Here is a 13,475-nt window from a genome sequence, read left to right on the forward strand (position 1 = left end):
ACAGGCTCCAGGCTCTGAGCTGTCAGCACAAAGCCTGATGCAGGGCTTGAACCCACGAACCGCAAGCCATGACCTGAGCCGAAGTCGGTCTCTCGACCAACTGAGCCACCCAGGCGCCCCCATGCATGCCATATTCTACTTAACCAATCCACAGGGGACATTTGATTGTTTCTGATTTTTAATCTTATAAGCAAATCTGTGAATTATTTTTTGCTAAGTCTTTTTCTATACATCCATGCCTATTTCCTTAGGATAAATTTTTAGAAGTGAGAATACCTGAATAAAAGAGTGCAAATTTTTCTGCTTTTGATGTATGGCATCTAAGCACAAGATGCATTCAGTTCCCTGATATCTATGAGAAATCATTTGACCATTTGTACATTACTTCCCAGCCTTGTCTAATTCCTCATCTCCAGTTGGGTTAAACAACTCATTGAGAGGAAGTGGAAGTAATTGTACTTGGGAGGTGTTGAAATCATGGAAACTTTAGCGTCAGAATGAAGTGAAAGAGAATGGGCTGGAAAGAATGAAGGGTATAAAGGGAGTCACCTAGCAAGTGAAATTACTCCTCCAGTTCACTCCTGAGATAAGCCTCCTCTTTCAACACGATGCTCAAGGTATTGTTATATTTTATGTGCTTATTTAAATCGGTTTTCTAGCTTACCTCTCCTTTTCTCAATTTCCTTAGAGCTTCCTGCTTCTTCTTCAAAAAATGGCATTTTAACATTTCTCATGCCTCTGCGCTATTTAATTAACTGCATCTTGTTTTTCATCAGTGTTTTACCAGTAAGAGACATGATTCTGTTGCATACAATTAGGAAGAAAACGAATCATTGCAAGTTCATTGAATTGTAACCTCCCAGTCTTGTCTATATCCATTATGGCATGGCCAGATTGCCTTTGTAATGATCTGTTTACTGTCCTTAGTTTCCTGGAGAAGATAATCCTATTGTGGCAGGAATCGTAACATCTTGGTTTAGTATTCTAGAGAGCTTAGCACAGTGCCAGACACAGAGTAAGATGTCATGAAATATTTATCAAATGGTTGCATGTTTTGTCTTAATATATACATTAATCACAGCATGTTATTGAAAAGAAATGTAAATGTCATGAGAAAATCAGGAAGACCAAAAGAAGTATTTTAGAAATAGATGGACTACAGACAGTGGGGCAGTTGCATGTTTATTTTCTCATGCTCCCTTCCTCAGGAGCCATTTCTTTGGTACACAGGGTGTTATTCAGAACTTGTCAGGGAATCCCCATGGGGCCCTACCTGCATAGGTCACCAGCACCATGGGAACATGCAAATGGATGCCACAGTCACCTTCCAGGTGCCATGTTGGAGCCCCGACAACAAATCCTCCCTAGGCATACAGCTTTCCCCATAACGCACTCCCAGGTCAGATCTAACCTTGAAGAGGTAAACAACCAATCACCAAATGCCCTTAACTGTGGGAGCTGTGGGAATGGAAAGAGACATTGAAAAATAAGGTCATTTTGCTTAGAAAAGGGGTCTAACCAGTTCTCAAAACTCCAAGTTTTACTTGGTGGATCATCAAGCCAGGGCTTTTTCCTCCTTGCCTCCCTCTGCCCCTAAATATGTTTACCCAAATTTCTAGCAGCATGACAAAGTTATTGTTATTCTCCATCCTAATTAGAAACACCTGTGCCAGCACCCTCTCTCTCCCATTCATGTTCTCTCCTGCTCTCTCCCACCCCAGACTCCCTCACCTTTCTACCAGAGCTTCAGAGACATACAATGTAGTCCATCCTTTTGAAAAAGGCAGGGTTTCCTTGACTCGAGCATCTGAAGACTGAAAATATAGGACTAGCTGGTGGCCAGGTTGAGGACTTGTAGCTGGGCACTGGATCCATCTCTGTACCTCCGTGCAGGCACTATTCTTAGACACCCCGGATCTTCCAATTCAGAAACTCCTTACCCTATAGCTAATGTTTTAAAATGAGGTATCTGGGAGCACCTGGGTGGCTCAGTCTCTTGAGTGTCTGACTCTTGGTTTCAGCAGGTCGTGATCTCAGGGTCTGTGAGTTCGAGGCCTGTATCAGGCTCTGCGCTGACAGTGCAGAGCTTGCTTGGGATTCTCCCTCTCCCTCTGCTCCTTCCCCACTCGCTTGCTCTCTCTCTCAATATAAATAAATAAACTTTAAAATAAATAAACAAATAAATAAATAAATAAACTGACATATCTAATGCTCAGAGAGACCAAGGAGGTTGTACAATGATACAATACTCAGAGCAGAAAAGGGAAACCACCTAGCATTTACTAGGCAGTACTAAGCGCTAGGCATGTAGGGAAACACAGTTGAAGAGTGGATGCTTTTAGCTATACATAATAGATGTTCTCTTATGCAGATGTGTAGAAAACAAAATAATTGCCTACACATTGAAGAACTTGATATTTAAAGGAATTGCAAAGTACTCTGCTGCTTATGAAATGCAAATAAGTCTGCGGGTTTTTATTATCTGGTTTGTGGGTGGAAGCAGAATGGTCTTCTCCGCTAGGACGACCATATTCAGCAGGCACTTCATATTCAGCAAGTTCACAGTGAGCCCATTATCATTGTTCAGCTGCTCCTCTTCCTGTGCTCCCTCTCTTGGCAAATGGCACTGCCATATCCCCATCCCGAACCCGGGCTATTGCAGCAGTCCTTACCTGCCCTTGTCTACCCCTCGACCCATTCTCTACATGACAGACTACATGAGAGAGCTTTGCAAAACACAGTTCTGATCACATCTACCTTTTTAAAGACAGCACTATGGCGCCCCTTTGACAGGAAGTCTTCAGCATAGTGGAACCTCCCCAGCTTGGTCCAAGTCTGCGAATCCCTCTCACCTCCGCCCCTGCATGAAGCTCTGAAGCTGGGGTTGGCCCAAATCACTGCATCCTCTCACGTCTCCAAGCCCCGCCCATGCTGCACCTCTGCCTTTAACCTCCACCCTTGTCCCAGGCCCCTTCACCTGCTGACTCCCTTAAGTGTTCATAGCCAGCCCAGGTATCCATGCCTTCAGGTAATCTCCATCAACAAGAATGAATGGGAAGTCGTTCTCAAGTCGTTCTCAGTCGGTTGAGCATCTGACTTCAGCTCAGGTCATGATCTCACCGTCTGTGAGTTTGGGCCCCATGTCGGGCTCTGTGCTGACAGCTCAGAGCCTGGAAACTGCTTCGGATTCTGTGTCTCCCTCTCTCTCTGCCCCTCTCCCACTCATGCTCTCTCTGTCTCTGAAAAATGAATAAACCTTAAAAAATTTTTAATAAAAAAATGTATTTCATTTACCAACATATCCTAAATATTATCATCTTAGCATGTAATATTTTAAAATTATTAATGAGATGCTTTATATTCCTCTTTTCCTACTAAGTCTTCAAAATCCAGTGTTTATTTTACTCTCATGACACATCCCAGTTTGGACTAGCCACATTTCAAATGCTCAATAGCCAATGTGGAGAGTAGCTACCACGTTGGACATAATAGCACTAGAACATTTAAGAATCACCTAAATATTTTAATGAAAACACAGAATCCTGTGTTATGCCTGCAAAGCTCTGGTTCATCTGGGGGTAAGGGGTAGGATAATTCTGGAGGTCTGGAGTAGGGACTAGAATGTTCATTTTCAACAAGAACCCCAGGTGCTTCGAGGTTTGTTTTCCTCTTTAGGAAATGTGGCTTAATAATTACATGCTCACTTTTGGAGTTAGACCCAGAGAAATTTGTGTCCAAACTCTACCACCTAAGAGCTGTGGAACTTAGTGATGTCACCTTTCCACATCTGGGTCTCTACACCTGCAAAGCGAGTGGTGCTCATAATACCTACCCAGAAACTCGTGGCATTAAATGGATACTGTATTTACAACAGGCAGGACGATGCCTGGCATGTATCTAATAACGGCAGCTCCTAGCTGAATGCACTGCCCCCCACTTAGGCATGCCCACTTTATGGATGAGATGTCCCTCCCATCCTCTCCTAACTCTGTGCTTCCCTCCTCCATAGCCTACCCACTCTGTGACCATCATCTGCATGTTAGTCTGTGTTCTTGGCTGGACTGAGGACGGAAACTGGATATTGTGCACTCCCACATCTCTTTGCCTCACACATCCAGTACAGAGGCTCAGTACTCATCAGTCTTCAGGAACGGAACTTAAGTTGATCACCTGAGTTTCTCCTTGTGAAGCGAAACTCTTCACATAATAGTACCTCAGGCTCTTGTATAGCAAGGAATGGGCAAATGCAAAGTGAGTACAGCACTGTTCTAACACTCTTCCCTTTAAAGTCTGTCACAGAAAGCTTTGCCAGAGTGATCCATGGCTTGACAGTGGAGCACCTGACAGACCACGTCATTCAGAGAAGCAAAAGAATGATTCTGGATACTCTGGGTGTCGGCTTCCTGGGAACCAATACAGAAGTGTTTCACAAAGCCAGTGAATATAGTAAGGTAAGAAGTTCAGCGTCTACTTGAGAGGTAAAACCAAGTGTACACATATGCCTGCTCGTGAGTCATACCCACCAACGTGCCCAGAGATGTGTGCTCATGTGCTACTACTACTCTACTCTTCATTTTAGAGATATTACTTGGTGTGTATAGCATTGTTGTATATGGCTTTATGCTTTTCTATGCTCTATTTATCTGAGTTTTAATATTCATCCATATTTTTTACTAAGTTACTATCTAAAGACCAATCTTAAGACTAGTTTTTTTAATTTTTTTTTTCAACGTTTTTTATTTATTTTTGGGACAGAGAGAGACAGAGCATGAACGGGGGAGGGGCAGAGAGAGAGGGAGACACAGAATCGGAAACAGGCTCCAGGCTCCGAGCCATCAGCCCAGAGCCCGACGCGGGGCTCGAACTCATGGACCGCGAGATCGTGACCTGGCTGATGTCGGACGCTTAACCGACTGCGCCACCCAGGCGCCCCTTAAGACTAGTTTTAACACTAGCAATATCACATAATTTATTGTTATTATGACATAAAGAACTTTTTACCTGAGAGTCCTAGAAGCAATAACATCTACCCCAATAGTACCTACCATTCATTCGTGCAAAGACTTTAAGAGTCTCTTGGGAAAAAAGCTGGTTCGGCACTCTGAGCAGAGAGTGGGTGCTTATGCGGTAGACGTGATACCCACTCTCCACAATTAGTCCACCTTCGCCAGTATTTACCCTCAAGGAATACACAAGAGTAAATTCAGACTCCATCCGCTAGAGCACCTGTGGATCACAGTCTGGGATAGAGCAACAGCATCTCCTCTCCCTTCCATGGACAAAGTTGGGTATTCTTCTACAAGGAAGAGAGAAATCCAATGGTGAAGGCTGCCATCTAGCATGAAGTTTTCAAATAAGGACTCTTAAAGTCATGCCTCCACGATGAGGAATGGCTCTTAAAATGGTGACTTGGCATGCCGTGTTTCCACTCTGTCTTACTGATTGATATTCCTTTCTTTCAGATCTACAGTTCCAATGTGGCCAGCACTGTTTGGGGTCAGCCAGACTTAAGGCTCCCGCCGACATATGCTGCTTTTGTGAACGGTGTGGCTGTAAGGAGGTTTACATCTTTTCTAATTTTAGGCAATCATAATAATTTCAGAGCCAGGAAATATCTCACAAATTGCTCAATTTCCATGTTTCACTGATAAGTCATTGAGGTTCAGAGAGATAAAGTGGTCGGCCCTCTCTTCTATGTAGTTATTGATGCTTTACAGTGAACTGACACTTTTCAAACACATTGTGAAGTAGAGGAAATCAGTTGGAGGATTTATTTAAATATACCCTTATGGTATCTAACTTTGAACATCTACAGCAAAAAATATAAAACCCGCTATCAAGACTCAATTCCTTTTGTTGTGGCCACTACCAGTTCTTATTCAGTAACCAGCTTTTCATCCATCCTTTCATTCAACAGATATTTACTGGGAAAGAAACAGTGGCCATATGGTGTCTATATTTTCTGAAGCAAAAATCAGCACTTTTCATCTGACAATGTTTATGCTTTGTCTGTGTGTCAGCAGCAGTCTGTATCTATATACAAGATATAATTTAGACATGAATGTGTTGGGATGTCTGAGATAGTTTTATGTTTTGTGGGACAGTAGTTCAGAATACTGAAAGGCAAACGCAATAGTGTATCTCAGAGTAAATGTCCAGCAAGCAGTGTCCAGATCAGCCACACCCAAGAGACATGGAAATCAATTTTTAAGTGAACTTCTGACTATTACTATTTCATATCAGGGATAAGCAAATGGCTAGGATGAAGAGGAATAAAACCTCATAGCAGAAAATAATGATTTTAAAATATACCTTAATAGTTAATCTGGGTTTGAGAGTTCTTGCAACTTCCCTGTAAATTTGAAATTATTTCATAACAAAAAGGTACAAAAATATATGGCCTGATATGGAATAAATGGCATTAAACTTTCATGCAACTTGTCTGGAGGGTGGGGGAGGAAGAGAGGAACAGCCGCCTAACTTCACAACTTTGTTTTTAAGCACTCTTTCCAGGTGCTATGGCAGAGAGCTCTGGCTACCTGCGTAAGAGCCAAGCTCACTGGGGCTCTCTAGCTGCTCCCTAAAGTCTTGCCTGCCCTAAGCAGAGGACAGCACATCCAGTACCCCGCCATATGATTAAGAATTACAGCCGGTTTACAGGTTTTATTTTCAGATAATCAGAGCTAAAAATCTCATATCAAATAGAGTTATTACTAAATTAAACCCTTACTGGTCCAAAAGCCATTGCATTCAGGTAAATCTAATTTGGTTTTTGGTTGTTGTTTGTGTGTGTATGTTTACATAGATTCACTCAATGGATTTTGATGATACATGGCATCCTGCCACCCACCCTTCTGGAGCGGTCCTTCCTGTCCTGCTGGCTTTATCAGAAGCTCTGCCTCCAAGTCCAAAGTGTTCTGGCCTTGATCTGCTCTTAGCTTTCAATGTTGGGATTGAAGTGCAAGGCCAATTACTGCGTTTCTCCAAGGAAGCCAATGACATACCAAAGAGGTAGGGAGAGAATCTGCCCCATCCAGAGGTAGATGCATTCCCCCTTGACTTGTCCACTGTTCTCTCTGTAGAGCTTTCTGACATAGAGGTGAGTTAGATCAGCTGAAGATATTAACATTAGTGCTGAGAGCTAAGTCAATTCTCCAGCCACACAGCAAACCATATATCCATATACTAAGGTATGACCCCAGAAGAAATAATGAAAAATCCCATTTGGGTTTAGAGAATCAACTAACCACAACCATAAAATAAATTGGGGCCTCTCATCCTAGGGCGATTCACGTCATTTTGGCACCCAAGGTACTCTGAATATTCCTAATCTCATCTCAGAGCAGAATCTACTTTGATATTTGCTGAGGTCCTTCAGATTGAGAACATTCAGAAGATCCTGAACCTGACTGTTCAACCCATAGAGCAAAAATAGTCACATGCTGGGTATATCATGTGATTCAATCTTATATTTATTTTTCCACTTGATCCAGCCTGCTAGCAGAGGAGTAGATTGGAATACTGGGCGAATTTTCAATTTCTGCAAGGCCCTCCATTTTTATAGCTACTTACATGGGATTTCAGCAAGCAACAACTTTTGCCTTTCTGGCAATAACTATAAAGAATTTATTGTATCAGGCACTGATGGAAGCATGTGAATTCATTCAAAACTCACAAAACCCCATGAGACAGATATTATTGTCACCATGTTATGTAAGAGGAAACAGGTACAGACAAGTTGAATAACTTTCCCAAGATCACACAGCCAGTACGTGGTAGAGCTGAGATTTGAACCCAGGCAGCAGGGCTCCATTGTCTACATTCCCGACTATCATACCATACTGCCTCCTACTGACTGAGGTCTGTAAATCTCCAACTCTTTGCTTTTTTGCTTTCCAGATTCCATCCCCCCTCAGTGGTAGGAACCTTGGGTAGTGCTGCTGCTACATCCAAGTTTTTGGGGCTCAGCATGACAAAGTGCCGAGAGGCCCTGGCTATTGCTGTTTCTCATGCCGGGGCACCCATAGCAAACGCTGCCACTCAGACCAAGCCTCTTCATATCGGCAATGCTGCCAGGCATGGGATGGAAGCTGCTTTTCTGGCAATGCTGGGTCTCCAAGGAAACAGACAAATCTTGGACATGCAGACAGGGTTTGGGGCCTTCTATGCCAACTATTCCCCAAAAGTTCTTCCAAACCTAGATTCCCACACTTGGCTGCTGGACCAGCAGGATGTGGCCTTCAAGCGGTTCCCTGCACATTTGGCCACCCACTGGGTGGCAGACGCAGCTGCATCTGTGAGAAAGCACCTTGTAACAGACAGAGCCCTGCTTCCCATTGACCGCATTGCAAGAATTGTGCTCAGAATTCCAGATGTCCAGTATGTAAACAGGCCCTTCCCAGACTCAGAGCATGAGGCTCGTCATTCCTTCCAGTTTGTGGCCTGTGCCACACTGCTTGATGGCGGCATCACTGTCCCATCATTCCACAAATGCCAGATCAACAGGCCACAGGTGAGGGAGTTGCTCAGTAAGGTGGAGCTGGAGCACCCTCAAGACAACCTGCCAAGCTTCAACACACTATACTGTGAGATAAGTGTCACTCTCAATGATGGAGCCACCTTCACAGAGCGTTCTGATACCTTCTATGGCCATTGGAGGAAGCCATTGAGCCAGGAGGACCTACGGGAGAAGTTCAGAGCCAATGCTTCCAGCGTGCTGTCCTGTGATACAGTAGAAAGACTTACAGAGATGGTAGAGAACCTAGAAGACCTAGAAGACTGTTCTGTCCTAACCACTCTTCTGAAAGGACCGTCTTCACCGGAGATGGTTTCAAAATCTATCTAGCATCCAACAATTTCATCAGACAGTTTCTCCTGAGGCTTACCAACATCTAAGTGACTTTATATTGGGGAAAAATCAGTGATTTGCTTTATAGAGCAAGGGTTTACTATCGCTCTGCCCAGGAACAAGTGAAGCAAGGTGGACAGAGTCCAGAAACAGAATTGGATTTTTATGGAAGGAGTCTTTTCCTATAAATTCTGCAAGACAGTTCCAATTACCTGAAGAAAAATAATAAATATGCAAGAAACACAGAGAAATTGATTTTATAAGTATTCATAAGGCACCTCTGATTTGCTTGTAAGGTTAATCTTTACAGAGGAGTTCTTTATGAACTTCATGAACCTTAAGATGTGGGAGGAATTTGAACCTACATGTAAGTTTGCTGACAGTCAACAAGGGCTCTGGCCTATTGTGCCACCAACATGTTTCTTGGACCATGGTTTTTTACAAGCCCCCCACAGTAGTGGGGGTGCTATTGGGTTTAAATATAAGGAATTAGTGGGTACAAATCCTGCCCCTACAACTTACTGGATGTGACCCTAAGCGTGTTACTGGGTAGCCCTCTGCCTCAGTTTAAAGCAGAAATAAAAAGCGGTATAAAAAGTAAAACAGTTTGGCTCTGGAAGCCATGCTGCTAACCACTACAATATACTGCGTTTTGTTACAAAAAAATTTTTGAGAAAAATATGGACGAAGAGTTTGACGTGTAATAAAGAACGACAGCAAAAAATATGTGGGTAATTAAATAACTATTGACTTTGTAAAATAATAAAAATGTCTTACGGGGTTAAAAATTGCAACTTTAGCAATACATATAAGCAGGGAGTTACTATAATTGTGCTCTAAATTCCTTATGTCATTCAAGAAAAGGGCAAAGCTATTAACTGTAGACTTTGATTTGTAAGTATGCATGTTGACATTTCCAGGGTAACCATTATAAGACAACAGTAGAATATACCACTTCCAGGTTAACAGAGAGAGAAATATGGAATTAGGAAAAAGAAAATAAACCAAAGGAAGGCAAGAAAGGAGGAGGAAAAGAAATATAAGAAAGGTAGAACATATAGAATATAAAATGATAGGAAAAAATCCAAATATATCTGTAATTACAAGAAGAATAAATGGACTAAATAGTTCAGTTAAAAAATACAGAGACTATGTATACATAAAAAACAATCTTTAACAAGTTTATTAGCATCTAATTTACAAACCATTAACTCATCTATCTTTTGTCCAATTCAATGAGTTTTAGTAAATTTATAGAGTTGTACAAACATCATCACCATCCAGTTTTGGAAAACTTCTCTTCATTTTTTTTAAATATTTTATTTTTATGTTTTAAAAATTTATTTTTAAGTAATCTTAGGTAATCAAACCCATAACTCTGAGATCAAGAGTCACGTGCTCTACCTACTAAGTGAGCCAGGAGCCCCGGGAGTACTTCTATCATGCCAAAAACAGAGAAACAAATAAAACCCTCATGCTGGTCTGCAATCAATCCCTATTTCCACCTCCAGCCTTAGCAACCAATGATCCATTTTCTATCTCTATGGTTGTGTCTCCTTCAGACATTTCATATAAATGGAATCATACAATATGTGGTCTTATGTGTCCAGTGTCTTTCACTTAGCATAATGGTTTTAGATTTTGCCATATATGTATCGATACTTTATTCTCTTTCACTGCTGAGTAGCATTCTGTTGTATGGATATACTACATTTATTTACCCATCCAGGAGTTGATGGACAGCATATTGTTTCCAGTTTGGGTCTACTACGAATAATGTTTCTATGAATGTTCACATGCATGTCTTGGTGTGGACATATCTTTCCATTCCTGTTAGGTAGATACTTGCGAGTGGGAATGCTGGGTCATTTAGGAAGTACATGTTTAACTTTAGAAAAAACTGTTCTTCAAAGCAGCTCTATCACATTACATTTCCATCAGTAAGTGTGTGGGTTCCAGTTTCTCCAAATCCTCACCAACTCTTGGAATTGTCAGTCTTTTTTATTTTATCCTGTGTAGTGAGTACATAATGGTATGTTGTGGCCTTAGTTTGCATTTTCCAAATGACTAACTCTTGCCTATTTTTGACAATTATTTTAATTAAGGTGTCTTCTTATCATTCAATTGTAGGAATTCTTTATATATCCTGAGTATAAGTTCTTTATAGATATATGTTTTACAAATATTTTCTCCCAGTCTGTGGTTTGTCTTTTCATGTTTTTAATGGTCTCTTTTAAAGAGAAAAAGTTTTAAATTTTGATCAACTCCATTTTATCATTTTAAAAAAATTTACTAAAAAAATATAGAAAATAAAAAAAAATTGTTATTGTTCCTGCTTTCGGTGTCATCAGGAGTCATTTCTTAAAAAATCCAGGGGCGTCTGGGTGGCTCAATCGGTTAGCAGCTGACTTCAGCTCAGGTCATGAACTCGTGGTTCGTGAGTTCAAGCCCCGCGTTGGACTCTGACTGCTGAGCTGGGCTGCTGACAGCTCAGAAGCCTGGAGTCTGATTCGGATTCTGTGTCTCCCTCTCTCTCTGCCCCTCCCCCACTCACACTCTGTCTCTGTCTCTGTCTCTGTCTCTCTCTAAAAATAAATAAACATTAAAAAATAATAAAATTAAAAAACCAGTTATATAAGTTATTTAAGACTCATGAGGATGCAGAAAAGTTCAAAGTAAAAAAGTCAGGGAAATATCGATGGAACACTAACAAAAGCAAGCTGGAATAAATAAATGTTAGTATTAAACAAAATAGAACTCAAGCAAAAAGCAGTCAGTTAAGCATCCAACTCTTGTTTTTGGTTCAGGTCATGATCTCGTGGTTTCATGAGTTTGAGCCTCACATCAGGCTCTGCACAGGCAGCACAGAGCCTGCTTGAGATTCTCTCTCTCTCTCTCTCTCTCTGCCCCTTCTCCACTGGTGCCGTCTCTGTCTCTCTCAAAATAAATAAATAAACTTAAAACAATAAATAAAGGAAAATATAATATAAAATAAATAAAATAAAATAAAATTAAATTAAATTAAATTAAATTAAATTAAAATCTCACAAGAACATTTATGGGGTGCCTGGGTGGCTCAGTCAGTTTAGCGACCGACTTTGGCTCAGGTAATGATCTCACAGTTTGTGAGTTCGAGCCCTGCATTGTGCTCGCTGCTGTCAGTTCAGAGCTTGCTTTGGATCCTCTGTTCCCCCCTCTCTCTACATACCCCCACTCTCACATGCTCTCTCTCTCTCAAAAATAAACATTTAAGAAAATTAAAAATAAAAATCTCACAGAACATTTACAAAAAAAGGACCATATACTGAGCCATAAAGCAAGTCTTAACAACTTTTTAAAGGACTGGAAGATATAGGTCATTTTCTCTAATCACAATGAAATTTAAGTTCCATATTTAAAAAAAAGATTAGACAAGACTGAAATGTTTAGAAATAAAAATTCCTTGAAATAACTTGGGTCACAGAAGAAATGATCACAAAAATTATAAAACATCTAGAACCTACCAATAACAAAACCGCATATATCAAAATTTGTAGGCTATACCTAAAACAGTACTTACAAGTGTGTAAATTTTCTATGGCTGGCTCTGTATCATTTGGATTATGCTGTTCCATAGGACATATCCTGTAACTGTAATTAATTTGTCTGAACATGGTAAATAAAACAGGAGATCAAAGTCGTGGTTTCTACTGTGGCCTTCAGATAAAATTTAATTATCCCATCTTTATACACCAGAAATTTCTAGGGGCAAGATCTAAGGGCTAGTAATAATATCCTCAGATAATCCCTGTTAAAAACAAGACAACAGGCCCCAAGTGGAGTCCTTATGCTAAGTCCCACATCAGTAAAATGAGATATACTTACAGTTTCAGCATTCCCAGAAATGGAATCACATCAAACAGGTCATTCAGAAATTGCCAGATCAGCAATTTAGCCAATCAGTTAATTGATCTGATCAGTTAGATCAGATCAGTTAGCCAATATGCCTAATAGACCCCCGCCATCCCCCAAAGAAAAGTAACCTTGCAATAACCTATTTTGTCTCATAGAACTTCCTTGTTCCTGCTCCCTTCTACCTATAAAAGTCTCTCATCTTATACAGCTCCTTGGAGCTCCTTTCTATCTGCTAGGCTCCATGCTGTAGGATTCAAATCAATTTTTGCTCAAATAAATTCTTAAAAAAATTAATAGGCCTCAGTTTATCTTTACACACCCTTGATGGATGTTTCAGACAAAAAGCGGGGGTTGGGGAAGAAGATCTCTCCTGAGGGGACCACAGCACTCAAGGTGACCTTGATATTGGTTATTATGCACACCGAGTTAACTGAAGGCAGGAGAAAATATGAGGGAATGTGGGTCTGTAGAGAGAGCACAAGGGTCCTCTTCACTGGCAGCCCTGTGCACCATCCGCCCCCACCATACCACATACAAAAAAATCGACGGTTCCTTTCTAGGAGAGTCAAAAGCTAGGGTATTTTTTTAGCCAGAGTGCTGGTAGAGAGCTTTTGAGGGAATGGGAGAGCAAAGCCGAGCCTCTTGTCTCTTCTGTCCATGAGGCTGGAGAACAAGGACAGCCTGTGAGTCTCCTCACCCTGAGAAAAGCCAAGGTGGGGGCCTGGACCGCTCT

General features: G+C 41.2%; 1 protein-coding gene across 1 annotated transcript; it reads left to right on the forward strand.

Moving 5' to 3' along the window:
* Nucleotides 1-541: 541 nt before the first annotated feature.
* Nucleotides 542-9,882, forward strand: ACOD1 (aconitate decarboxylase 1). The gene is made up of 5 exons (XM_030312161.1): nucleotides 542-617; nucleotides 4,290-4,451; nucleotides 5,463-5,552; nucleotides 6,806-7,011; nucleotides 7,900-9,882. Exons 1-5 carry the CDS (start codon nucleotides 609-611, stop codon nucleotides 8,843-8,845), a joined length of 1,413 nt encoding a protein of 470 aa, XP_030168021.1. The 5' UTR covers nucleotides 542-608; the 3' UTR covers nucleotides 8,846-9,882.
* The last annotated feature ends 3,593 nt before the right edge of the window (nucleotides 9,883-13,475 follow it).

Source organism: Lynx canadensis, chromosome A1 (genome assembly GCF_007474595.2).
Source record: "Lynx canadensis isolate LIC74 chromosome A1, mLynCan4.pri.v2, whole genome shotgun sequence".
Lineage (NCBI taxonomy): Eukaryota > Metazoa > Chordata > Mammalia > Carnivora > Felidae > Lynx > Lynx canadensis.

What these genes read in the sequence shown, in the direction of transcription:
- ACOD1 (XM_030312161.1), top strand. An exon ending in AAGCCAGTGAATATAGTAAG is followed by an intron (nt 4,452 to 5,462) that starts GTAAGAAGTTCA and finishes CCTTTCTTTCAG; the next exon opens with ATCTACAGTTCCAATGTGGC. An exon ending in CTTTTGTGAACGGTGTGGCT is followed by an intron (nt 5,553 to 6,805) that starts GTAAGGAGGTTT and finishes ATGTTTACATAG; the next exon opens with ATTCACTCAATGGATTTTGA.